At 48.4% G+C, this 26,092-nt stretch overlaps 13 protein-coding genes across 13 annotated transcripts; 6 read left to right on the forward strand and 7 right to left on the reverse strand.

The window, feature by feature from the left end:
- Positions 1 to 528: 528 nt before the first annotated feature.
- Positions 529 to 1,826, reverse strand: PtrM4_105280 (uncharacterized protein; the record flags this gene model as incomplete). Its single annotated transcript, XM_001942212.2, has 4 exons — positions 529 to 1,197; positions 1,254 to 1,299; positions 1,347 to 1,744; positions 1,791 to 1,826. 4 exons carry the CDS (start codon positions 1,824 to 1,826, stop codon positions 529 to 531), a joined length of 1,149 nt encoding a protein of 382 aa, XP_001942247.2.
- A 1,518-nt stretch (positions 1,827 to 3,344) lies between these two features.
- Positions 3,345 to 5,642, forward strand: PtrM4_105290 (uncharacterized protein; the record flags this gene model as incomplete). The annotated part of the gene is made up of 1 exon (XM_066107630.1): positions 3,345 to 5,642. One exon carries the CDS (start codon positions 3,345 to 3,347, stop codon positions 5,640 to 5,642), a length of 2,298 nt encoding a protein of 765 aa, XP_065962079.1.
- A 738-nt stretch (positions 5,643 to 6,380) lies between these two features.
- PtrM4_105300 (uncharacterized protein) lies at positions 6,381 to 7,250 on the forward strand (the record flags this gene model as incomplete). The annotated part of the gene is made up of 2 exons (XM_066107631.1): positions 6,381 to 6,396; positions 6,448 to 7,250. The coding sequence occupies 2 exons, from the start codon at positions 6,381 to 6,383 to the stop codon at positions 7,248 to 7,250; spliced, it is 819 nt and encodes a 272-aa protein (XP_065962080.1).
- A 56-nt stretch (positions 7,251 to 7,306) lies between these two features.
- Positions 7,307 to 7,814, reverse strand: PtrM4_105310 (uncharacterized protein; the record flags this gene model as incomplete). The annotated part of the gene is made up of 2 exons (XM_001942355.2): positions 7,307 to 7,603; positions 7,650 to 7,814. 2 exons carry the CDS (start codon positions 7,812 to 7,814, stop codon positions 7,307 to 7,309), a joined length of 462 nt encoding a protein of 153 aa, XP_001942390.2.
- Positions 7,815 to 8,006: 192 nt separating this feature from the next.
- PtrM4_105320 (uncharacterized protein) lies at positions 8,007 to 8,261 on the reverse strand (the record flags this gene model as incomplete). The annotated part of the gene is made up of 1 exon (XM_066107632.1): positions 8,007 to 8,261. One exon carries the CDS (start codon positions 8,259 to 8,261, stop codon positions 8,007 to 8,009), a length of 255 nt encoding a protein of 84 aa, XP_065962081.1.
- Positions 8,262 to 10,966: 2,705 nt separating this feature from the next.
- On the reverse strand, positions 10,967 to 11,191 carry PtrM4_105330 (uncharacterized protein; the record flags this gene model as incomplete). The annotated part of the gene is made up of 1 exon (XM_066107633.1): positions 10,967 to 11,191. The coding sequence occupies one exon, from the start codon at positions 11,189 to 11,191 to the stop codon at positions 10,967 to 10,969; it is 225 nt and encodes a 74-aa protein (XP_065962082.1).
- Positions 11,192 to 12,456: 1,265 nt separating this feature from the next.
- On the forward strand, positions 12,457 to 13,059 carry PtrM4_105340 (uncharacterized protein; the record flags this gene model as incomplete). Its single annotated transcript, XM_066107634.1, has 1 exon — positions 12,457 to 13,059. The coding sequence occupies one exon, from the start codon at positions 12,457 to 12,459 to the stop codon at positions 13,057 to 13,059; it is 603 nt and encodes a 200-aa protein (XP_065962083.1).
- A 1,123-nt stretch (positions 13,060 to 14,182) lies between these two features.
- Positions 14,183 to 15,082, reverse strand: PtrM4_105350 (uncharacterized protein; the record flags this gene model as incomplete). Its single annotated transcript, XM_066107635.1, has 2 exons — positions 14,183 to 14,560; positions 14,609 to 15,082. The coding sequence occupies 2 exons, from the start codon at positions 15,080 to 15,082 to the stop codon at positions 14,183 to 14,185; spliced, it is 852 nt and encodes a 283-aa protein (XP_065962084.1).
- A 1,025-nt stretch (positions 15,083 to 16,107) lies between these two features.
- PtrM4_105360 (uncharacterized protein) lies at positions 16,108 to 17,613 on the forward strand (the record flags this gene model as incomplete). Its single annotated transcript, XM_066107636.1, has 3 exons — positions 16,108 to 16,614; positions 16,667 to 16,914; positions 16,971 to 17,613. The coding sequence occupies 3 exons, from the start codon at positions 16,108 to 16,110 to the stop codon at positions 17,611 to 17,613; spliced, it is 1,398 nt and encodes a 465-aa protein (XP_065962085.1).
- A 1,858-nt stretch (positions 17,614 to 19,471) lies between these two features.
- Positions 19,472 to 19,657, forward strand: PtrM4_105370 (Protamine-P1 domain containing protein; the record flags this gene model as incomplete). The annotated part of the gene is made up of 1 exon (XM_066107637.1): positions 19,472 to 19,657. The coding sequence occupies one exon, from the start codon at positions 19,472 to 19,474 to the stop codon at positions 19,655 to 19,657; it is 186 nt and encodes a 61-aa protein (XP_065962086.1).
- Positions 19,658 to 19,852: 195 nt separating this feature from the next.
- Positions 19,853 to 20,299, forward strand: PtrM4_105380 (uncharacterized protein; the record flags this gene model as incomplete). Its single annotated transcript, XM_066107638.1, has 1 exon — positions 19,853 to 20,299. The coding sequence occupies one exon, from the start codon at positions 19,853 to 19,855 to the stop codon at positions 20,297 to 20,299; it is 447 nt and encodes a 148-aa protein (XP_065962087.1).
- Positions 20,300 to 21,255: 956 nt separating this feature from the next.
- Positions 21,256 to 23,026, reverse strand: PtrM4_105390 (CorA, Mg2+ and Co2+ transporter; the record flags this gene model as incomplete). Its single annotated transcript, XM_066107639.1, has 5 exons — positions 21,256 to 21,564; positions 21,633 to 21,764; positions 21,819 to 22,486; positions 22,541 to 22,867; positions 22,927 to 23,026. The coding sequence occupies 5 exons, from the start codon at positions 23,024 to 23,026 to the stop codon at positions 21,256 to 21,258; spliced, it is 1,536 nt and encodes a 511-aa protein (XP_065962088.1).
- Positions 23,027 to 24,383: 1,357 nt separating this feature from the next.
- Positions 24,384 to 25,514, reverse strand: PtrM4_105400 (Methyltransf-18 multi-domain protein; the record flags this gene model as incomplete). The annotated part of the gene is made up of 1 exon (XM_001942349.2): positions 24,384 to 25,514. The coding sequence occupies one exon, from the start codon at positions 25,512 to 25,514 to the stop codon at positions 24,384 to 24,386; it is 1,131 nt and encodes a 376-aa protein (XP_001942384.2).
- Positions 25,515 to 26,092: the final 578 nt, after the last annotated feature.

Genomic DNA, 26,092 nt, shown 5'->3' on the forward strand with positions numbered 1-26,092 from the left:
CGCGGCCCGAGCCTCTAGGAACAACGTTGTGAACACTCGTGGGGTGGGTAGAGGAGACTCTGTGCATTTCATATGATCGAAGTTTAGTGCAAGTAGGAGCAATATATTGAATTAGACTCCGCAACAATCAATTCAATCCGGTCACTCTCCTACACAGTCCGCAACAATCAATTAAGTGGGTCCTAGAAGGTTCAGATTGGATTGATTGATTACCGCTTTAAGCCTAGTAGTTACCTATAGGAGTTTAAGCCCTACCTAGATAGGTAAGTGGGTCTAGGAGAGTAGACTCCGCAACAATCAATTCAATCCGGTCACTCTCCTAGACCCACTTACCTATCTAGGTAGGGCTTAAACTCCTATAGGTAACTACTAGGCTTAAAGCGGTAATCAATCAATCCAATCTGAACCTTCTAGGACCCACTTAATTGATTGTTGCGGACTGTGTATTGAATACTGCACAGACAGGATGCTACGTGAACTTGTCGCATAAGATAGAAGCGACGGCAACAGCATATATTATCTTATGCTCTAATAAGGATATCCAGAAGGATACGCTTGTTCCAAAACTCCAATGCAAAACTCCACTGACATAGGGTTAATCCAGTCTTGTGGCACCTCTGAAAACATGCTATTCCCGCACTGCGCATCCGCCGAAGATTCGACCCCTAAGCCGAGATCCATCCATAGATTTGGTAGAGCGGTTGGTATCGAGGAAGAGGTGATTGTCGGTCTGAACGGTGATTGTGCGTCCTGCCACTTCAACTTTTCTTCCCACCCATTACACTCGAGATCCAATTCTCTACACGTCTGATGTGGGAAGCGGGTCTCGCACTTGATTTTGTTGTCCAGCTCGAGGTAATTCATCATATCTGCTTTGGATGTGCTTGCAGAAAGCGGAGTGAGGTTTGTTATCTCTGCCGTTGGCGCATGAATGATGTCTCCTCGGTCAGGCACAGTGGACGTGGACAAGAATGTCGGTTCTTTAAGGGTGGACTCAGAGCTGGGTCTGGAGGTCTGTGCAGTGTGTGCACGCTTCGGCTTAGGAGCTTCAGCTGCGTAATCATCCCACTCATTACTATTTCGTCGCCGACGTCGCGTTATCGCCTCGAGGCTCTCTTTCCTCGCTTCCGTTATAGTTGTCGACGTGTGAGGCAAATAAGTGGCTGATGTAGTGCTGGGTGAGCGATTTGAGGTGTCCTGGAAGGGTCAGTCAATATCTTGAGGCTCTTGACGCGCATATTGATGGCACGCACTTGACGATCATTGTGAACGAGATTGGTGTTCCGTATCGGCCAGAGCCTACATCGATCAGTAAGAGTTTTCGAACGTATGCCGCCTTTACATACCTTTCCAAGAGCAATTCCAGGCTATTATCTAGACCTAAAGGGAGGGACTTTGGGCGTTGGGCTAACTGGCAGCACTGGCCCAGGGACGTCACACACACGCCTGCCACAATACGACCGCATTTCTCTACCAGAGATAAGGGACGAAATGCTGAGTAATTAAAGGCATCTCTTGAGACGGGGCAAAAGTTGATGTGTACACAGGGCTGGCCTTCAGTAGTCCATGCTGCGGTGTTGACTATCGTATCTCTTTTCACTCCAGATACGGCATGTTCATCGATGGCTAAGACCTGCAGTCGCATAAGCAACTTTGAGTCGTCGGACGAGAACTTCTTTGGTACAATGATCTTGTATCCTTCGTACTCCGAGTATTCAATAAACGCTACAACAGCGTTCGCGGCCTGTCTTTGGGATCAGCGGTGATAACAACAGGGCTTGGTCACATACAATCGCGTTGGCCGCAGGCACCGCAGCTTGAGCCATCTGAAAGTGAATGTCGTGCAGGAAGGCAACCGGTGAAGGACGCAGAGACGATGAGGCAAGAATTGAAGGATGTCACAGCCTTGTTGGCTGTGTAGATATATTGGGATCCTCAAACCTCGGACCTTGCTCTCTCCTGGACTTTCAATCTTGGTGACACCAAACCCAGCATGGAATAGCTTTAACCATACCCCCCCTGGTGGAGGACGAGGAGAGGCGAACGTGGGTACGCGTCTAGAGTACCCGAGGCTGCAACACCAGGCACCTTCGGATAGCAATCAATAGCAAGGGCAAACGCACGGCACCCATCTCCCTTACCGATAGCGACGTTAGAGCCACTGTGATCTGAATCATGCAGGTGGCAGCGGCCTGAATATCTAACATCCGAGCGTGCTTTGTGATATACCATGACAAGGATCTGTGAGGACTGGGTGGTGGGCGCGCTAACACTAGCGTGTTGGTGGACGGCCAAGACAATCACGGACACGATGTCCACATTTTCCTTGGCACCAGCAGCGTGTGACAACTATACTACGACAAGTCCGATCCGTCTTCTTCGCATTGCTAACTCGAGATGAAGATTTCTAGCATACCAGCTGTTGTGGAAATTGAGTGTACGGTCAACGCTGGTCCGGGAATTCAGTGCACCGCATCTCGAAATGGTTTCATCACAATACAGACGAAGACCGAATCAATCACTATCTTGTTGCAACGAATCATCAACAAGAAGAGGGTTACGGTCAATCCTGTCGGCCAACAGCCTGTTCAATCAGTGGCATCTTCTTCTGGAAGTAGTACAAGTCAAGCAAAATTTTGGTTTGCAGGAAACAACGACCCAGAGGATACGCGACACGACAAGGGCAATGACGGACCAGAAGATCTTCTCAGCAGCAACGACAGGAGAGCACCAGAATTGACAGGTGAAATTGCAAGAAAAGCAGACAATTGCACAGAGAATGAATTCGGGGAGAAAAGTTATGCCTGTCTTGGTGAGGATGACAGCGATGGTTTCAACAACAGAAGATCCGTGCAAAAGAAGCCAGAAACCCCGATTCCAGACGAAGAATTGACGGCAATTTGTCATAAACTTGCGTCGAAGACCTCAAAGAAATGGAAGTTAAAGCAACAACAAGAGAAGAAGAGTTTAGAAGCATTGCTTTCCGATTGGACTACTTTTTTCGGCTACACCAGTCATGCATCCCTTGAACAATGGTCATACCGAGCTCTCGACACTTCAGAGAAATTTGGGGGCCTCCAGCCAGTGATCGGAATGGTCTGGTCTGACTTGGTCTTGGTCTGGTCTAGACCGCCAAGACTTGGTCTGGTCTGGCGATTTTTTGAGACCGTGGTCGGACCGGTCTAGATGATCGGACCGGTCCGGCTATAAATAGGTCCACGTGACTAGATCTTAGACTAATCTAGCCAGAAAATTTAGCACAATATGAGTCATTAAGATCAAGGTAAGTCTTCTACTTACATAGAACAATCAAGTCCTTAACAACCTACTTATATACTATTGTTATGGAGCCTTCAACACCAACCTCACCGTCCCCATCGAATATTATAAGACTAGATTTAACGTCTCTTACTCCATCTCCTATCCCCACGTCATCACCCACCCCTATACTATCACCCACTCCTATTCAATATCACGAATCTCCAGATGAGTTCGTGCAGGGCGGTATCACGTACGTGAAACGTGCAATAATTGCAAGGAAGGATTTCCGTCAAGGTACATCACACATCTGGAAGTACGGACTCCAATACATTCGAGATAGCGATAAGAAAGAGGTGTATTACTGCCATGAGTGCAGGGTTGGGAAGAGCAAGCAAGAGTTGTTTGTCATCAATGGCACTTCTAGGATCCGGAATCACCTGGAACAGAAGCACCAGATTGATCCCCAGAGTGGCATCAAGCGAAAGGGTTCTGTACGGAAGTCTATAATCGACCAGCAAAAGGATGGGGCTGCTTCCAGCATCTTTTTCTGGAAGGAGTCAGTAGAGAAGTTTAAAGAGCTTCTAATTCGTTGGATTGTGTACTGCCATATCGCCTTCTTTCAATTAGAGAACCAGTACTTTCGTGAACTACTCCTCTTTTTAAATCCGGCACTACTCAACCACCTCCCGAAGGCTGCGAAGACTATCCGAAGCTGGGTAATGAATGCATTCATATCGAAGAAGCAACAGCTTAGGGAGGACCTACACCATTCACGGAGTAGGATCTCTATCTCCTTTGATCTCTGGACTTCACCAAACCCTTACGCTATCCTAGGCGTCGTCGCTATGTGGATTGATACTACCGGCATGCGACGTGTTACCGCTTTAGGTATGCGACGTATATACGGCGAACATACTGGAGAGAATCTTGGATCGGTGGTCCTTGAATTGCTGGAAGAATACGACATTAGCGGAGATCAGATTGGATACTTTATGCTGGATAATGCCTCGGCAAATGATACCGCTGTTGAGTTTATACTCAAGGATCTCTGCCCATGGATGAAGTCAAAACAACGTCGTCATCGCCGGCTGCGTTGCTTGGGCCATGTCATCAACCTCTGTTGCCAGGCGTTCCTTATGGGGCGAAACTGTGAGAAGTATCTTGCGAAGCTGGAGAAGCATCATCAACGTGGCGACTATACGAAGGTGGAAGAGCTCTGGAAGAAGTTCGGATGTTTGGGTCGTCTTCACAACCTGGTGCGATACATCAGGCTTACTCCACAACGGCGTGAGGAGTTTGCTACAATTATTATCGGCGGAGATCTTTCGCAATTCGACGGGCTTGAGCTTATCCAGAACAACTCGACCCGCTGGAACTCATGGTTTTATTCGATTACACGTGCATTAAATGTTCGAGAACGTTTAGAGCTCTTCTCGGCTCGTCATGTACCTGGAAAGGGCTCCGTAGGGATCGCGAACTTTAAGCTTGATGGACAGCACTGGTTTGAGCTTGAAAAGATTGAACTCGCTCTCAAAGACTTCTATGCTGCAACTTTGCTTTCTGAAGGTAAGAAGACGTCACTTGCGGACTGGTTTTCAACTTTGGACTGCCTTCTCCGGGAGATAAGCGAGACGAAGGATCACTACCACGACATCCACACTGAGGACGATAACAACTTTACATGGAAGTACCTTCAAGGCTGCGCTGATGCTGCTTGGTTAAAGTGCGTTGAGTACTATAACAATCAGCAGCTGAATTGGCAAAATCGATTCCCTGAAGATACTGACCTTCCACCGGCATATTATGCGGCTCAAATCCTTGATCCATATCGCAAGTGGGGATGGTTCAGGCAAGAGTGGGTTCTTCATGGCGACGAAGAGAAGAAGAGGTGGTTTGAAAACGCACAATTAGCGGTGAAGCATCTCTGGGAGACAGAGTATAAGGGAAGGTACCCTGTCGAGATGCTGCCACCACCAGCCAGGAAGGAGAGAGATCCTGACCCAGCATTTGATCGCCAGCGGGAACATAAGCGCATTCGAATAGACGCTCCAGTTTCTACAACTGATTTGTATGAACAATACATCTCTACTGACCGGCTTCATAACGAAGAGGCAGGTTGCAATGAGGCTATTGCGTACTGGCTATCTCGCTACGACTCCCAACGAGATCTCGCTCGCTTCGCTCTAGACATGTTTGCAATCTCGCCTATGTCGGATGAATGCGAACGTCTTTTTAGTAGCGCGAAGCTTACTATCGTCGATCGCCGTGGTAGGCTGAAGGCAGATATTATAGAAGCGTGCGAGTGTCTCCGGGCCTGGTATGGAAAGCCCCAAGCTGAGGGGAACAGCGATATCGAGGATAGTGAGAACGAAGACGACTAGATTGACAGTCAGTAGTAAAACACATTTCCTCGGCTTCCTTCTTTGCTTCAGCCTCATTCTTGGCGGTCTTGTTGGTCGGACCGGTCTGGTCGGACCGGTCCTTATGTAAGCACCTGGTCTGGTCTGGTCTGTACCCTCAGACCAGACCAGACCAGACCATTCCGATCACTGCCTCCAGCAACCTTTCCACAAAGTGAACCTTGCTAACTGGTGGAATGGATGCTTAAAACGGAGAACTTCGGAAAACACCACCCGTGTTAAGGCACTGATGGTTTCAGCCTTAGAGCCAGGCTTTGAAAAGCTCGAATCGAAGGAGAAGAATACAAAGCGAAAACAGATCGACAGATATGTACTCCAGGGCGAGGTTATCTCCCTGATGTTCGCCCGAGCCCCTGGTTTAGTTATCACGGTCTCTGATCTTATTACAACATCCGAGTATGCGTCCTAGTCTTTAATTGTTCTTTAATACTAACGCTATCAGGTACTACACTTTGTGGAGGAATAGACACCGGTCCCCTATTTCTGGGCTCAATTGGATAAATGAGAAATTAATCCAAGATTCAGAGCTGTACTCAGAAACAGACTCCGCAACAATCAATCGATTGACATGATTGATTCCTATATAGGTTAAAGAATTACTTCATTAGGCAGCCTTTAACCTAGATAGGAATCAATCATGCCGATCCGATTGATTGTTGCGGAGTCTGCTCAGAAACAGTACAGAGCATCTTCAGCCTCATGCATGAGCATTTCAGTAAGTCAATCCTTGGCCTTTTAATGCTCGGGCTATCGCTTAGTTTTGTAGCATTCATCCAACAGCCGACCCGGAATCAAAAGGCTAGTTGTACTCTTTCACGGTCGCCAATAGAACCCGAATCTGGAACGAATATCGCATCATCCCACCATCAAGTGACGCCCGGCTCAAAAAAAATCGTATCCTCCTACCGAATCTCTCTATGCGATCAACGGTCGTTCATCAACTCTATCGAAGCAAGTGCAAACGCCACCAAACGAAGGAAGACAACACATGTCACATCCCAGGATCAAGCGCGACTACATAGGATTCAAGACAATAATCACCATACCTCTGCACCCAGTTTGAAGGGTTCCCTTACCAACGTTCATGGAGAAAACCAAGCCCTCGATGTTACAATTGCCGCAAACGTTCTACAGTCATTCCAATATGACAACCAAGGCAACACGGGGGTTGCTGCAGTCGAGTTGCCACTTGGGGATCAACCGCAACCCTCACCGCCCGTCTCAGGTATCTTAGAGCAATACAGTGTGGCAGAACACGGTGGCGCCCTTAGGCAAGCGAGCAATGCGTCGACAGAAGACCGCCAGGTTTCGTGTGATGGCAGCGCAGGATCTGTTATACGATCACACCACCTCTCAACGAGTGATATTGGTCACTCGGAGCCTGGTCAGCAGTACTTTTCTGGTCGTCTAGATGTGTTGCTAGATGGACAGCCAGACGGCTTTACTTCAGATGGGCTAGCTCTGGTCAACCGAATTTCGAGTCTTGATGAACTCGAATCTCAGCAATTGGCTGTCGCGGATGGATTATTTTTAAGCAACTTCATGCAAGAATATCAAGATATCATGTAATTAAAGACATCGATAATTATCAAATTTATGAGCTATATACACCGTGACTTCTTATCTTAATGCTCATACTTGAATGGTAGCACATAAAAATCAACAAATTCTGACACTGAGAAGGAGACGTTCGCAAGCACTAGGTGTATTCCCTTCTCTAGCTGCCTCTCTATCTTTTTCGTCTTGTTCTCCCAAATATAGATGGTGGGCTGCTGGAGGGCCTTGGGATCGGAAATAACAGGCACAATAGCGAATATCTCGTCCGGTTTGGTGGTGATGCAACCAGATATGTTACGCATGATCTCTGGTTGCATAGACGGACGGCTAAATTGCTTTCCTACGGCATTGCTGATGTCGTTCAACTATGTATCATTAGCAATGCCATTGAAGGTTTCCACTGATGCATACCCTTGACTGAAGAATCTCCTTAGTTACAGCTCCATGGGTTTCGTGTTCTTTGTAACGAAGGACAGCAAAGTTTGTAGTATTGAGCGCCGTGTGGTCCCCAAGAATCACCTCCGCAACCCGTTCGTCGAGTTTTGGGTGGGAAGGCAGGTAAATGTGTGATGGCATAAAGAGAAACAGGTGGTCTTAGATTTATTGATGCAAAGTTGATGTATTTATATGATACGTTGAAGCCTTGTTAACATTGGGCCGAGCACGCTGGCGGAGCGGACTGGACTTGATTCACTAGCGTCATGCCACGTGCCGACGCCACCGAATGCCAAGACTCAAGCCGAAAACTCCGTAAGACCGACGCGCCACCTAAGACTGTCGGCCGCTTCCGCCTGATCCTGAAGTGACACCGTTTGTGCTCCTCTGCTGCTCATCGTCGGTATTAGGTGACATGTAGTCGGTCAAGTAAGTTGAGCTGTTTGCGGCACGAGCACCATTGCTCTCAGTACGACCATCGCAGCCACGACTAGGCTCATTACCAGCCATACCACTCGCGGTCTGTTCGGCGTTGTGATTGGGAGGATTAGGAGCTGATGACTCCGTGTTGCTGTCAGAGTGAGGCATGGTGATTTAAGCGGTAACTCCTATCACCCAAAATAAGCAATGCTTTCCTGGCACGTCTGGGTAGTTCGGTGGGTCAGAGATCCTTTGGAGTGAAGGTAAGAACTAGTTATGTCAGCGGAGAAGGAAGTGTGAGTGAATCGGCCTACCTCCAGCAACGACGATTATCTTTGCACACTTGCAGATAGACTCCGCAACAATCAATTCAATCCGGTCACTCTCCTAGACCCACTTACCTATCTAGGTAGGGCTTAAACTCCTATAGGTAACTACTAGGCTTAAAGCGGTAATCAATCAATCCAATCTGAACCTTCTAGGACCCACTTAATTGATTGTTGCGGACTGTGCTTGCAGATGGCTATAGAATGAGCGGGCCGATCTTGGACTGCCAGGCTGGACAGAGTGGATGAGGATCAAAGATTGCTGCACTTGGATATCTCCTCCTTGGTAACGTGGGATGTCAGAGACGCTCCTAAGGATGAGAGGCTCGTTAGCACACACTTTTATTGACCCTTCCGAAATCGAGAATGTGCTTAGAGAAGGAGCCTGACCTATGACAGATACCACGAGAATACGAGGTACAGAAGGTATCAGCGGACGTTGTAGTACTGCCAAAAGAGACGGCAAAGCAGGGGACTTCGGAGGTATTGAGGGTTCTGAAGGAGAAACACGCTGAGCAAACGGAACGGGCTAAGCAAGATGAGGGATGATAGCTCTGAGACATTGAAGAAATAGAGAGTGAATGAGGTACTTTATACTAACATTTACAACTCCATACCCCTCTCATCGCCTGCAACTATGTCTCCCTCTATGCTGCTACGAATCAGCCAGCCTGCAGAAGCGGCAACCAAGCGCCGTAGATCGAGGCGGCAGATGTTCTAGCGTGCATATTGCACTAGTCCGTCCATTGATATGCATGTCCAGGAACTGTTCTTTACCTTGCTCTGTATGTTTTGATATGGCTGCGCAGCTTGAGCACAAACGGTACAGGAACAAGGATTGAAATTTACGCTCGATACTTCGCACCTACCATGATCCGAGAAGGGAGGAGAATGGTAGTCTTCCAATACTGAAGAGAACTCATCTTGTCTTACGTCCGTTTAATTCGGCGTCCTCGTATATCAACCCGTAACAAGGCGAGATGAGGATTATGCACACGAAAAGCGGTTCCTTGAAACTTGCGAAGTTCCTAGCACACATCTGAGAAACACACGAGACGGCATAACGATAAACAAATCCTACTGAGGCATCACATGAGTGCATCCTAGCTATGATAGCATGCCTGCCAAGGCTCAAAAACGAAAATTTCGATTCCAAAATTATTGTGCCAAGATGGCAATATGAGAATTAACGGTCTATATGCCCCTGCCACACGAACCGGTGCGTAAAGTAAATCGAGAATAGTATTTTCTTTGTAAAACAATCTGATATTTGAACGCGTCGCTCTATATGCCGTGCGCCCTCCAGATGGCACAAGTTGTTGGCAGATTCTTTAGAGATTTGTGTACGCATCGCTTTTGACAGAGACACGTGACTTCGATGCGGGGCTAAAGGCGGGGCACAAAATCTATTTGCGAAGCCGCCGCCTGACATGTCTAGATATCGGGCAGCAATGCTTGATGGTTATACTCTCCTTATTCCACCCAAAGAAATATACGTCGCATCGCTCCTCACGGTCTTCCTCGCATCGCTCCTAATACCGTCTCTTCACCTTCACGACTGAACGAACGCTGCAACCACCTCGATTTCCACGACGTCCCGCTTTAGTTATAACCGGCCAAACGCCTACACATTTACGATCTTCAAACAACTCCTTACCTGGTCCAATCATGGCAGTACGTTCTGTCAATTCTTTTGTCTGCATTCATTGCTGACTGGACTAGAGGGGCGACAAGGCTCTTGCAGGCGAAGAAGAAACGGATATCCCTGGACACCTGTTCCCTCCAGATTCTTCGAAAGATCGAACGATATATTTTCGAGGATTATATTTATTGATCGTCAATAAAGATACGAACGACAAAAAAACCCATATAGACAACAGCACCGCTACAACTCAGTATGAAGCCTATGAAGTTCCGGCTGGATACACATGTTATATCAGGGGTGCTAGCGTATATTTCAAGACTTAAGAGGAGAAGGCCAGTTGTAGGGAGAACATGTCTATCAGCCGGTAGCCATCATCATGACTACACCATATGGTAAGAGATACGTCTTGCGTATGATCTTTTGGGAACAACAAAGCGAAAGTTCCTGTACACTGTAATCCTTGGTTTCTTTCCCACTTCCATAGACGACTGTTCCGAATGATTGAGCTGAATAATTCAGGCAATGCTGAAATGTCGCTTGCCAATGCATCTGTGTACATATATTTCATTGCTAATGTAGGACTATCAGCGGTGTTTCGTACGTGTGCCAATCTGACTTACCCCTCTCTTCATGCAATAGCGCATTCGCTGGTACTACTGTGTCTCTCTCGCCTTCGTTCTGCTGCCCCACACCACTCCTTGTGTCCTGATTTGATTCTGGATCACAGCAACGTTAGCTGGCGACCAAATTCTGCAAGCTCGACGTACCAGTGCAAGAGCGTTTCGAAGGTCTAGCATGCTCTGAGTTCTGATACTCTAGGTCCTGATACTCTAGGTCCTGATACTCTAGGTCCTGATACTCTAGCACAGATATGAGTCGAGTTGGTACTCAGTAGAGTAGTATCACATACTTCTCTTGAAGGCACTTCCCGGTTTCGCATAACCTGCCACTGCAGTCTGCAATTCCGTACGATGCATCCAGCCGGAAGGTAGTGTAATCGTGTCTACGTATTTGGGAGCCACTTCAAGGAGGCAGTCAAACACGTCCTGAGCCATTTTTTTGATTTCCAAGACCGTGTAGGAAGCGCTGACAAACATGAATGCCTCCATTCCAAGAGACCGCAACATCGCGAACCTGGTACCGGGCCTTTCCTCAGTACCATGAACCATCGTAACCATTTTCTCGACCTTAGTTTTGTAACGATTATTAGAGCGATTCGTTCCATACAACCATTCCTTAGTGTCTGCAAGCGCTTCATGCACCTGGAGCTCACAATCCAACCGGTGTATTTTTTCTCTGATCGTCTTGAAGTCCATCTTTGGAACACTGACAGTCCATATGCGGCTTTGGATGGTATCCAGGTCCGCCAATAGCTGGGTGATATCCATGGCGTGAAATTTGAGAGCTAACAGCTACGATACAGAGGTGCCAGAAAAATAATTGATGATTTAGAAAAGGAAGATACAAACAGGTTGTGACTAGATATTTCACCGGTAAAGACGCTATGCATGTAGACTGAGAATGGAAATTTCGACGGAGTAGGTCGATGCGCCAAGATCCTGAAACTGAAAATTTCGATAGCGCAGGTTGACGGGCCAAGATTTTAGGTCGTACTGCAAAGTTCAGCTCATGACCGACAAGCTGTACAGTGGTTAAATGCAGTCTTGGGTGGCTTTTCGGATGAAATTTAGGGCGCTCCGCAGTCTTAGCTGAGCCAATGAAGTCAGGCTGTGTTATCAATTTACCGCCCTTCTTCGCGCATTACTTATCGACCAGTTGAAGTTTGCACATGGCACTTTCAGGGGTCCATCGTCGTGGCGGCATTGCGAAACCGCAATCTAAAGGATGCGGCACGGATAATAAGCGAAGCACAACATCATCATATCTCTAGCAACTTTTTGAAAGCTCCTTCTAGCTCGGTGATGGATGTTTTTGTTTTTGGGCATTGCGCCAAGCTAACTTCTCATGCACACAGAATACCTGTCGACCAGTCCTTTTCGCCTCGGTTGAAGATTCGCACATAGCGCTTTAAAGGTCCATGGTGGCATCGCGGAACGGCAATTTACGCCTTATGGATGCGGCACGGGAAATAAGCGAAGCGCAACATGATCGTATCACTATGTGGCGCTTTGAATCAGTCGCAGCACTCGTGCTGAATATCTGCCGTGTAGGATTGACGCTGTTTATTGCATGGGTGCGCTGGTGAAGGGATCGCCATACGTCCACAGGCCTGGACGGCTCGTAGGCGAACTGGATACTATCTTGTGACGCCTTTGACGTCCCTCGGTGCAAATTCGTGTTAGTAGAAGAAATATAAATATTCTGTGCCTCCTGTTTTAACTGCATTGTTCTCGTTGCAACTCTATTTTTGCAAGATAAGCAAAAAGACGCAATGACTCTTCTTACTACGCCTACTCTTATACAGTTGTATAACAATATACTACAACTAAACGCCCACGAACATCACTCCAAGACGTTCTGGACACACCTTTTGCGAACGCAATTTTTCCCGGAAGAGGACTTTGTTATTGCAACAGAGAGCCCACCCACTCCACTCCCCGACGATTCTCTCCGACGAGTCGATTTCCATATCTCCATCTTCAATCGAACTCAAAAGCTACAGATTATCGCCATCTGCGAGATCAAAAAGGCCACAGGCTCCATCGACGAGGTTGAAGCCCAGCTCCAACAAGCTTGTCAGGCGTGCGTCACATACACCAAAGCAGATGTTTGGGGGATTGCTGTTGTAGGGACGAAGGCCCAAATCCTCCATTACACCATGCAGAACAGTTTCTATCCGCTCACGAATGGCTATGTCGATGCCAACTCATCGGAAGCTAATACGCTACGCAATACACTCTTGTCAATTAAGACGGTAATCAAGAACCAAACCGCCAGCTCATCAGCCACCCCTGATGGCTGGTATGATGCGAACGATGGAACTGGGAGGAAGAGATACTATCAAAAGGGTGCTTGGACGAACAGTTATACATAGTTGTGAGGAAAGGAGGACTGCATTGCCTTTTATAGCTATGAAGGAGAGCAGCTATATATATTGTGGTGTAGCAGATAGTCACGTGCGTTCGGCATTAGGTAATTGGGACTAAGGACAGAGTACTTAGGGGGGGCAGGACAAGAAGGCTTGGACATCCACTCGTTCACTAGACAATTCATTTATTGTTCTCTACTCTACCGATTGCGGGTCGGCGGACTCTCTTCTAACTATTGAGCCATCCCTCTACCACAATATGTGTGACACACATTGTGTGCGGGATGATAAAGTATGGTAGCGATAGCCGTACCCAACTCTTACCAGAGTAGGTCTTGGCAAGGCCCAAACCGTTACAAACTACAACTGAAGACACCTGTGCCATTCGAATTCAAGATTTTACTTAGTGATGGTACCAAAATTCACCGCGTTTTTGTCATCAAACGTAGCACGTGCAACATCTATGATTTGTGTATTGCTTCGCTACGAACAACTCCGCGTGCTCTTAATTAGGAGGAAGAATATTAACGAAGGAAATATCCTTGCCATACCACCACACTATAATGCCGTGCATTAACCGCAAACTCGGGTCCCTGGTTTCACTCTGAGGTGATTCTTCATCGAGCAACCGGAGACAGATTCGAGGGTTTGATACATGTCTCTCCTGTATCAGTCCAATACAATGAGGTTCGTAAGCACTAGATATTTCCCTGTCGTATCTGTATTGGCCTACTGTTCTGCTGTGACTGCCATAGTCGAGTAAAATGCCCAGACAGTAAGTGCCATCCATGCACACTTGGACCTTAGCCAGTCCTTCTAGAGGTGCTTCTGAGTAATACATATTGTAATTATATGTAACAAAGCCAGGGAATGGTGTTCGATAAGTTGGGAATTTGGGGGGGACCAGAGGGTTCGGGGACGCAGGATAATATTGTGGCTGGGCGCCCACAATAGAACATGGAAACCGAGGGTCACTGCAGTAAAGTGCATTTACAGACTCATCTGCAATCTGCTCTAACTGTAATTCGGATTGCATTTCGGGTGAAATGTAGTGACCCATCGATATAGTCTTCATTTGGGTCTTCACCTGCTTTCTTCATGAATCTGATATTTCACCACAAAACATAGTCTAACTTACAATTAGTGATTGTACTCCCATATTAATCATCTTGTCCTTATGGCGGATGATCCAGATTGCTTCGATCTTCTCGTCATTTGACAACGGAAAATACATGCAAGGAGTATTGCTGTCGACTTCATCGTAGAAGCAAGTTTTATCTTCACTTTGATGGGACGTAATGGCAATGAGTCTTCCAGAAGCGAATGCGAGTGAAATGGCGGTCACGTTTTTCACAGTAACGTATCGAAGAAAGAGACCTCCGTATGGTGTTGCAAAAGGAGCTTTCTCCTGATAGTCTCGAGGAAGCTGCATTGATGATTTTGAGCAGTCCCAAAAGATTTGACACTTGCTAAGGAGTGAGGACCAAATCCTTTCGATGAAAATGCCCTACGATATAGTTAGAAGCGTGTACTATCTTGTGAAAGGGATAGGTACCTTAGATCTCAGATTCACACGAGCCTCGCTGATAGCCACAGTATATACCCACTCGCGTTTCGATCGTATAGTGAGAGGATGCTTTGCGTCCAAAAACGAACAGTTTCGGCATTTGATAGGTCTATGACAGATTGATGGCCGATTGTCGTTGACTTTCATGTGTTTGACTTCGTGCCCAGAAGTGGAGGCTTTGGAGTGCAAGAATTCAGCTTGAGTGACACCAATCTTGTCCGTCCATATGGCCAGATAATCGCATAATGTATCTCTTGACTTGATCTTTTCGGAATGAGGGACCTCGTGATCATAGAGCCCAGTAACATATGATTTGCCGCCGTACTTGATTGAAGTTTGGAAGACATCGCCTTGGCATGATATAGTGATATCGCGAGCCTGTCTGTTCTTGAGCTCTGAAAGGAGTTTCGATGTCTCGCCAAAGATCGTGAGCAACTTTGAAATGTTGCTTGGCTCGGCCATAAAAATGATCTCGGTAAACACTTCTGGCGGCAACTTAGATAGATGCCTGAACATGCATTTCAAGCATTCGCAGTTTTGTTGCCTATTGCAATGATTTTCAACTTTCGATGATAAGATTTGCGGCCAACAAGAATACTTGAGAATCTGAAGAGCATGTTCCGGGCCAGGGGGGTCATCTATTGGGAGGGCGGGCCTCAGACTTTGGCCGAGCTTAACTAGCGATCCATGTTTCAGAAAGGGTAAACAAATCTGCACGCAAAACTGATGATACTGGAATGATTGGGATCTTCCTGTACCAAGCGAGCGGGATTGTGATAGCACACCGTCGGTTGGTTCGTCTTCTAGAGACTTAGCAGGATGAATGACTAGACGCTACAAGTTAGAAATGTCCGACTTCGCAAAATAGTATGAGTACCTATTGGAATCTTTTCACCAGCCTGAATAGGAAAATGGCAAAGATTGCAGAATCGTGGGGTGCCGAGAAGAGACATTTTGGAATCGAAAGTGGAGTAGCGGATTGAGAATCAACCGAGGGGTGCTCGCCTTGTCAACTATTAATCGCGAAAACGTAACACAAGCAAGGGAGCCAATGATGTAATTATAGCTTTTGTGCAAGCGTGCATCAGCGCTAAGTCCCAGGCGCTGACTGGCGCAGCGCGTATGACCGCATTGAAGCTGTGCCATACTTCTGCTATCGTGTCTCTTATGTCTGCCTCAGATCGCTGTGGCGCTCTCAACTAAGGTTTGTCTCTAGGTGAAGAGACGCACGCCGTTATGAGACAGGTTCACGGTTTGGAGCTCCGGAGTGACGCTTTTGCAAGCTTGTCAAGCCGTACTTAACACAGAACGGTTCTCCAGCTGTTGTCCATCAAGTCAACTGGTCTCCGACAAGGATCGCTGTGGTGCGGCTCTCCAACCATTACCCCTGCGCTGTGGCTCAGATCGCGGCCCTACCAAGGCTCCCTGCCAAACGAGCCACCCACCAAAACAACACTACCACTTCAACATGCGATAACTCCACCACAATGGTCTCAGAAAGTTGTTGTATACCTCAGTACGATCTCATCAACGCGTGGGTTGCTTCTGCGTCTAAATCCTGCATCCCTCCCACTCCTCCACCCGACGACGACTCGAAGCCGCGTCCCGCTCCCTTGAAGCGGAAGCGCGCCATGTCCCTCCCCACCAACACGCCCGCCTCCAACTCATATCGTAGCAATAGCCCGAAGCGGCGAAGAGCTGATGATACTGATAATGTCCAGCCTGACCAAAGCGCGTCGCAGCTCGGAAGCGAAACTCCACTCACTTTGAACGAAATAAATACATTCAGCCCTCCTGCTAGTCGTGTTTCCTCGAGTCAGAAACGTTCATCAAGCCCGACACGAGAGACGCCGATTATACTGAGAAGTGCATATCCCCCGGTGTTAGTAGAGAGTCTTAATGGCCTAAAGGAGGCGCCCCCGGAGCACATTGAACGACTTGGTAATCGGCTTGCCGAGGGCATTGACTTTGGCTTCATTCCTCAGGGCTTGCTGGTACGTTCATACACTTAACGGAATGTTCCTAGATCTGATTCCATGTGTCTAGCATGTCATCAAGACCGATTCGGAGGTGGGCCACCAGACCACCAAACCAGCCGACTTCGACCGCAGTGATTCACGCTCTGCCGAGGAGCTGTCGACCATATGGAAGGAAGCCAAGAAGATCTTTCTTAATGCGCGCGATTGCAAGGATGGCGGCCGAGATGAGAATGCGTGGTGCGACGATGTGGTGCGACCTTTGGTTCATTTGGCAATGGAACTGGATGGTAGTGATAGATGGTGGTTCCAGAGTGTGTATGTGCACCTTTCTCTAATCCCTTCGAGACATAGCTAACTGACTATACATCTAGTCAAACGCAATCGATTAATCCTCGCTACCTCCCCACACTTCCTGCCTACTCTCTAGTCGACTCCGGCCGCCGCAAACACATGGACCGCAAAACCGACTACGTCCTCTCCTACTCGCATCGCCATCCCGATATCTCAGCCCTTTACAAAAGACTGGACGCTGTAAACAATAGGGAAATTGGACACACTCTTGATGCATTCACAAAGCGGACTGCCTTGTTTTCTGGCTTTGAGGTTAAACCCGCATCCGGAGACCATACAGAGGCGGAGCTTCAGATGAGTATATGGATCGCCGCATCCTTGCGCAAAAAGCAGGAGCTCGCACAAATTACGCAAACTCCATTCGAACCAATGAAAATGGTCGAGCCTGCGCTTACTATCGTCGGACATGAGCATTCCATCTACTATGCGTATCCGCGTGAAGATCTGGTATCTAGGAGAAGTGGTGTACATATTCTAGGCCCGGATCTGGATCGATTTGAGAGGCTAAGTACAGATTCCATACGTGGCGTTTTTCGGTTGCTTAAGTTATATGGGAATTTGCTCAAATATGGGACGGACGAGAGAGAAGACGGATATTGGGGAGGGTTCTTTAGACCTGTTCTAGATAAGCTAGCTGGCGGCTCGAAAGATCAGCACAAATGAATGTCCTTAGCAATCATCTACGCTAATATCCATCCACATGTAACGGAACAACACCCTCTTTGTCCGAGAGCAGTGGTTGGTCCACTGAGATCACCACGTGATCGCTCTAGCGCCTTGGCGCTCGCACATGAGTTTCCTGTCGATGGCTCCGTAGATACTATCCCTCCACGTGTGGCGGAAAACCCTGCGTGCCGGCATGCCGGCCATACTCTTCACCACAACAAACGCAGCCACAGTTGAGGAGCGTACAGAATCTCGGGATAGAGACCTGTATCCTCAAGTATCCCCTACGCTTCATCTCTTTGCAAGGAAGTTCTTGTGCGACTAGCAATACCACCGTTCGATGCTAGCATGTATGGCAGTCCTGGCTCGGTCAGCCTCGGATACGCTAGAGATCTAGTGCATATATCTAAGAGTCTCTCGAACTACACAAGTATATATGAAGAGTCTATCCCGAGCAGTACGCTACTATATACCATGTTAGGGCGTTGGAGCGTAGGTTTAAAGAGCAGTGCAACACCGAAGCGCGCTACCTGCGAGTCGTATGTAAATACTAGAAGCAGACTAGCGGTGTTCTATGAGCCTAACGCCAGTTTGTACCGTCCGCTAGGGCCAAGCATGACTCGCGACAGGCGGAATCTTGTGCTGTCGAGCTTAAGCTGACTTGTCTGGAAGTCTTTTTCAAATGTGCAGCCAAGCTGGACGAACTTGGAGCACTCGACTGTTGTTAAAGAGGCCAGCAAGGGCGACGACACGAACAACAAGACCAGCTGCCTCTGCCACGTGGGGCCGCTAGAGTAAGGGCGGTGATGATCGAGGAGACAGGGAAAAGAAGACGTGATAATGGAGTGATGGATTTCTTCGCGCTTGCTCACAGCTTTTGAGTAAAGAAGAAGCAGCAGCAGCGGGGACGATAGGTTGAGGTTCTCTTCTAGATATGCGCAGAACGAGCCAGCCGCTCAGCTGAAGCGCCAGCTCAGCCTCAACAGGCCAGCCCAGCCAGCCTTGACAAGCTATTCGTTACGCACCAGCCTCGCGCGTCAGAACCACTGTCTGCCTACACAAGACTTTCCCTCCTACACAAACTAGGTCACTGTTCTCTACGATGGCCTTCCCTAGCACTAGCATAACGTTTCCAGGTCACGGCTCATGGCAACCAGGGAGCGCAGGTGGGACACAACTCTGGCGCTATCGCGAACCACTTCTACGTTCCTGCTGGTAGGTACCCGCTCCCGCCTTGACAGCGCTGCGCTAACCATGCACTGTCTCTTCAGAGCGTCCCGAGACTCCCCCACAGCCTTCGTGCTCCATGCCCTTCCGCCGCGATCCTGACTTTGTCGACCGCGGCACGCTGCTCGACCAGATCCGCCAACGATGTGCTACGCCAGCATCTCGCGTCGCGCTGGTGGGCCTCGGCGGGGTGGGATAGGTTCGGTGGAAGAGCATCACCCTAGTGCTCGCATGTCGCATGTTGCATGTCGCATCTAACGTAGACACAGAAAGTCGCAGCTAGCTATCGAGCACTGCTACCGCACCGCCGAGCAGTCACCAGACACGTGGGTGTTCTGGGCGCACGCGAGCAACACGGCGCGACTCGAGCAGAGCTTCCGCGAGATCGCTGATCAGGTCAAGGTTCGCGGGCAGAAGGACCCGCAAGCGGATGTATTCAAGCTAGTGCACGACTGGCTGCGCGATGCGAAGAACGGACGGTGGCTGTTGGTGCTAGACAATGCGGACGATGCTGCTGTGCTCTCTCCGACAGATGGCGGCAGCGGTCTTTCGGCAGCATCTATCGAGGTATCTGCCTTCGAGCAGGCATGGCGCTGTCCTTGTAACGAGTCGGACAAAGCGCGCAGCGATGCAGGTTGCAGAGGATAGTGACGTTATACTCATTAAGCCAATGTACGATGCAGCTGCACACGCTCTGCTCCGCAAGAAGCTAGGAGACGTAGACGAAGAAGACGGCAGCATCGCTACACTAGCTATAACGCTCGATCACATGCCGCTTGCTCTCGTACAGGCGGCAGCATACATTCGAGAGTGAGCGCCGCGGTGCTCTGTGCGGCAGTACCTAGAGGAGTACCGGCAGAGCGATCGCAGAAAGACAAGTCTGCTAAACCAGAAGGCGGGTCACCTTCGTCGAGACGCAGCAGCCAGTAACTCAGTCCTGTTAACCTGGCAAATCTCGTTCGACCACATACGGAAGACTAGACAGTCAGCAGCAGGCCTGCTTTCGCTGATGAGCTTCTTTGACCGACAGGGGATCCAGGAAGCTCTACTCCACCGACAGAGCAGCGCAGCAGACGACGGGTTTGAAGAGGATGTGCTAGCCCTGCGAGACTACTCGTTCATCACGGTAACTAGAGATGCAGACACGTTTGAGATGCATAGCCTAGTGCAGCTAGCGACACGCACGTGGCTAGAAAACGAAGGGCAGCTAGACAAGTGGAGGGAGCAGTTTATCTCGAACCTGTGCGCAGAGCTGCCGACAGGAGAGCACGAAAACTGGAAAAAGTGCGAAGCGCTATTTCCACACGCACAGGCGGCATTAGCACAGCAGCCTAAAAGTAGAGTCACGAAAGAAGCGGGCGCTATTACTGTACAGGGCGGCATGGTACGCGTGGCAACGGGGAAGAGCAGGCGAGGCAGAGCAGATGGCAATGATATCGATGGAGGTCAGGATTGAAGAGCTTGGGGAAGACGATGCGGAGACGTTGAACAGTATGGACGCGGTAGGACTAGTTAGAAGGCTTGGGGGCAAGTACGAAGAGGCCGAGGCGATGCACCGCCAGACGCTGGCGCGAAAGGAGAAGGTGCTTGGGTATGAGCATCCACACACGCTGACGAGCGTATACTGTCTTGCCTATCTTCTTGCACATCAAGATCACTACAATGAAGCCCTTGCTCTATACAAGAGAGCATGCGCTGGGTACGAAGCTGTGCTTGGGAAGGATCATCCGACCACGCGTGCGTGTCACCAGCATTACGCTGACGCGCTTGCATCACACGAGCAGCACCAGCTTACTATCCTTCCTATAAGTACAGATAGCAGCGCACGTACACATGCAAGTAAACGATCGAGGCTAGTGTGAGGGCTAGCAAAGATAGGCATCAGAAGATTAAAGTCGTCTGCGAAGTAGAGATAACAAACAGATCCCGTAACAACATCTAACTATATTAATTACCCTAAGCTAATTCCAATACTACTGCGGGGCTATATATAGCTAAGCCTTGACCTCTATTAATTATTATTTGCACTAGAAACAGGCGCCCGTGAATGCTATAGTCGCGAGCAGAATCGGTTTCTGGTTTTGCGCTTCGACTTGTTCTCACCGCACGGTCTTTTTAACAAGGGTCATTCCTATGTTGTGTTAGCGTGCTAGAAGGGGGTATGTGGAGCCTCTATTAATGTGTGCCTGTCGAAATGCAATCGCTATGGCCCTCTACCTATGTATGACTACTTGCGGTACATTGCATCTGAAACGACTGATCTAGACATAGGTGCCCGTTAACTGTGGCTTCTGGGCCCGATATCGCTAAGAACTTTATGAAAATTACTAGAAAGCAGAAATTCTTTGGCAACTTATATATCGTGTCGAATCATCTTCGTGATGGAGAAATTGCAGGGACTAGTGCAATGTTCTAGTTTATTTCGATATCCTCCAGTTTTTCTCGTCGTCCCCAAATCATTTTGGTCAATCCATTGGAAAAATTCGAACCTGTATCTTGTACCATGCTATCCAGCTTGATATGAGGGTACTTGTTTTGATAACGATTCTTTTCCCGATGCCACCATGTACGCCAAACCAAAAGCACTGCAACGGTCAGAGGCACACTAACTACCCAATATATCCAAAAATGTTTTGAGAGAATTTCAGTTTCTTCATCTGGATTTGATGATTTTGCCTTGGTTTCAGCCTGCCAATCGAACATTGACGCACTGAACAGTGTCTTTTTGGTAAACAATCTGGTTAGTTACAGCTGTTCTTGTTGTTTTGACTAAGACGATTTATACGTACAGCTATGAAGGTTGGAGGCAAAAAGATAGTGGTAACAAAAGCAAGAGCTTTCATTGCAACACTATCAAGCCCTGTGGTCGCCGCGATTGTTGAATTGACGTTGCTGTCCATTTGGGCGACCATATTGTACAGCTAAAGCAGCTGGTCAAAACTTAAATTAATTGTTGAAAATATTGAATCTCTTACCACATTGAATTGTATATCCAGTCTGGCCTTTATCGCCTCCGTGTGTTCTAAAATTGAGGTAGCAAGAGTGGACAAGGTCTCAATAGTGTTCTCCAGCTTTGGCTCGCTATCTTGCGTCGAATCGGTGAACTCTTGGATATCTTTAGAGATATCTCGCAGGAATTGGCAGTATCTTTTACTCCATCTTAAGTTTCCAACCAAAGTGGCCGCATCAGTAGCAATAGTGTTGATCTCAGTGATGGTCCTGAGTCGTTTCTCAGGCGCCATGTTTAGACTCAAGGCTCCAAAATCCAATGGTATTAAAGCGTTGCCGTTTCTTCCGGCCACCGTAACTCCTTGTTGTTTTTCCATTTTTCCTGTTCTAGGAGAAAGATCCCATCCTTTGTACATATCCGCATGGTAGACGTAGTCTTCAAGTAGAATTACCGGTAACAGCAATGGATGTCTCCAATCAGAAATTGCTGATTCGATGAGCTTACTAACCCGGGGACCATGAGGTTCTAGATAGCTGGGACGCTCCATAGTACCCATGGACTCTTTCCATTGCTTGTCATTAAACATATTCCAGCCGAACATGAAGCCGAATGTGACGTGTGTTTTGAAAGAGTGTGTCAAGCAGAGGCCGTAATTTGCAACCTGGTACATCTGTGGAACCTTGATTGTGATAACTAACTTTTATGTCAGATTTCCCGAGTTTGTAAGTCGTGGTAATTTGGCCTTACCGAGCTTTTCGGGGTTTTGACCACGAGCCGAAGGACAAAAGTAGTAGGAGTGGCCACCTCCATTGAACTTGAATATTGGAAGCATTTCAATCGGAAGACCAAACTTATCTTCGATAGCCAACAAGGAAGCCTTGCTTAAGCCAAAGTGGAGAGGTTGAAACTTAACTCGCTCACAAATGAGTAGTCTTATGCTGCCTTCTTCCTTTCCAAGACGAGAATCAGTGGGTTGGAAGAAGCGGCCCCTTTGGTGTAGCCAATCATCTACATCCAGGTCGCTTAGATCTCCATCCCGATAAGTTTTGCTTGGAGGTGCATCTGCTGCAGTTTCTAAGGTTAATGTACTGATCGAAACAAAGTAATTCTGAGGCTATTTTCGTTTAGCCTACCTGTATTTGCAAAAGTCCGGGCTTCGATATACCGAAGCTGCCCTTCTCCAGGCTTCCACTTAGACTCATCCAGCACTTTCTGCCGTTGCAGATTGAACATTGCTTCTTCTGGGCTTCAATGGAAATGAACTGAAGAAGCTTAGTGATGAGCAGCGGACTTTGAGTCTGTCAGACAGTGCACAAGCCTTTTAACTTATCCGTCTGCGTGCGTTAATTTGCCGAGCGAGGGTTTAGGTCGAAAGCAGTTGACCGGTCAGCCTGCAAATGAGTGGCACAGACGACTCACCGGTTGGCCATGCAAGATAGCATTACCCTTGCAAGCCGCTGAGTTAGTCCTAGGCAACCATGTGCTGATCTGTCCATGCGGCAAGACCAAATCGAATTGCGAAATGGGAAATCAATTCTGCCCATGACTGTAACACTAAGTTGCTAAGAGCCCATTTTTTTTATATCTAAATGGTATTTGCGGATGAAGCACAGGGGCCAAGCCTGTTTTGCGGTAACGTTGATTGATTACCCCGCGGTCCTTTCAGAGAGCTGTGCGCTGAGGATAAATCGTGTGCAGGAACCGGAAGCCGATTTCGATCAGCACCGTAGTACGATGTCTGAGCATATATTTGAGCACGTTAGACCGCGCCAGATAACGAGCGAGTCATGCTCAGCCTTAGCCGCTAGCCGGGTGGCGTGCTAATAGAATACCACTAAGCCTCTTACAGAATTTCTGTACGGGTTGTAAGTAATGCGCCTTAGCGGTCAATCCTGCTCTGCATATCAACATACCTACACAACAGCGCCACGACTAAAGATGCCGTAGCACTTCGCTCGGGATATACTATTTGCATATTTTAAAATAGAACTATAGACTCTCAGCTATATGCATACAACCTCTAGCGCATCCGAGGCTGACCGAGCCAGGGCTGGCATACATACCCGTAGCGAATTATAGTATTGCTAGCCACACAAGAGCTTCGTTGCAAAGAGATGATATATAAGAGATACTTGAGAGTAAAGGTCTCTATCCCGGGATTCTGCACGTTTCTTATCGGTGGCTGCGTTTGTTGTGGTGAAGAGTATGGCTGGCATGCCGCCACGCAGGGTTTTCCGCCACACGTGGAGGGATAGTAGTAAGTATACAATCCATCAGATCACCACATTCCATTACTCTTCTTTAGTACCTAGAGTAAGCCAACGCGATTGCACAGGAGCATATACACAGTGCATTAATAGATTAGCTAGTCTTGTACATCCTATCGCATTCAAAGTCAAAAATTGCAGCGGTCTTCACCTTGTTGTCCAAGATTCTGTTCGCGACGATTATTTGAGCGAAGCACGCATCACAGTTTAGAAGACTAGCATTATCAGTACAGTATCTTGAAGTATAGCTAGTAGAGCTGCTGAAGCCATAGTATACAAGAACAGCAGAGTCAATGCCTAGTCTCACCTGCGGCCATGTGTCATCAGCCCTTGCGCAGGACCACCATAGTGCCAAGCTGCTCATGCTCTGCCAACTCCGCCAGCACGCCGTCTGGCAAATCCCTGTTGCCTTCCACAACCCTCGCTGCGAAGTGAGCAGCTCTCGCCTGCATATTCATTACCATGGAGTAGTCCTGCTGATGCGAAGACATGGACGACCAGTTAGGGATGATGCGCCTAAGCGCGGTCTCGTTGGCGCGGCCAATGCATGCGTACCCATGCTGCACGGCGTCCTGCAGTTGTGCGTAAATCTCCTCATTAGACATACGGTCAAGCGCAGCCTGCGGAAGCGACCGGCCGAGAACAGGTAGGCCAAAGCAATCGCCTTTGCCTATAGGGCGGGAAGTGTCGACCAGAAAGCCTGCAGCTATCGCGGCGTCGCGCGCTTGTTGAGCGGCCGTCACCCAGAATCGATTGGGAGCCATCTGCATAGCGAAGTGTACCTGCCTGAGCGGAAGAGAAGGATCTTGGGGGACAGGGACGCGAGGCGTATCGGTGATCTGTATGAGAAGGATGGAGCCGGGAGCTTCGGTGTGACCGGTGGACCTGAATTGCACAGGAACGGTTGTCTCAGCAGGCGTGGGCGCGATGTCCGTGAAGCGGGCGGACATGGTGATGATAAGGCGTCCAGTAGGCTTGAGCAGTTTGCGTAAGTTGCGAAGCAGTTGAAGACGTTGGTCGGCTGGAATCGTCTTGAGTAGGTGAAGGGCGAAGATACAATCGAACGTCTCGGGCGCCCCAGGCAGCGCGGCGATACGATTTTTTAGAGCACCATCAGTGACGTTTGCGCACAGAAGATGGACTTGCTGTTGGGGAGTTCCTTGAGGAGGCACAGTGAGGCCCGCGTGGTTGAGCTGCCAAGGGATATCGATGGTAAGAAAGCCCTGCACAGCATCCACGGCGACGCAGAACCCAGCGCCAACCGCCCGCTTCGCATCGGCGATCAATCGGCCACTACCGGCACCAATTTCGAGGACGCTCTGTCCAGGCTGTAGGGAGGCTAGCTCCAGAGCGCGCTGTCCGTCTGGGCGATGGGAAGGATCCAAGTAGTCGTGAAGGCCAACCATGCACTGGAAGGCGTTGTCAATCTCGGGAATTGTGCGATAGTACACCATGGCGACGGGGGGAATCGGGCCAAGTGTGGATGGTGAGGTTGAGCTGAGATAGGATCGGGAGGCTCGAATGTTGGGAGTATAAGAAGTTAGTGTCGCAGAAGTAGAGAGTATATATTGGTGAAACAATGTTAAGGTGGATGGTGAGAGAGTTGACGTTGAAGGGAGCAGGGACATAGATCCCGTCTTGATATTGAAGAGTGCGGTGACATGTGAGGTGATAGTTGACTTCACATTGGCTTGTGGTAGATGAAATCGTGTATGAGTGGTAAAGGTAAGATTAATCCTGAAGAACTTTCGGCAGCTAATTGAGCTTGAAGGTGATGTTGGAGTGGCAAAATTCTGAAGCTCCAATCTAACTACAACTGACTACAGTAAGTTACAGTATATTCCTTAGTTGCGCCTGTGCAACTGTTACGCAACCACCAAAGCGCGATTAGAATAACTAGCAAAACATGTCGCTGGGCTTGTGCTCTGCTCAATTGTCTCTACGATCTAAAAAGCTCTAGGCAAAAGATATAGTTAGATGTGTCACGAAATCCGAGCCTACCCGAGGCGAAGCTGGTATAGACTTACAGCGA

Source organism: Pyrenophora tritici-repentis, chromosome 5, assembly GCF_003171515.1.
Source record: "Pyrenophora tritici-repentis strain M4 chromosome 5, whole genome shotgun sequence".
NCBI lineage: Eukaryota > Fungi > Ascomycota > Dothideomycetes > Pleosporales > Pleosporaceae > Pyrenophora > Pyrenophora tritici-repentis.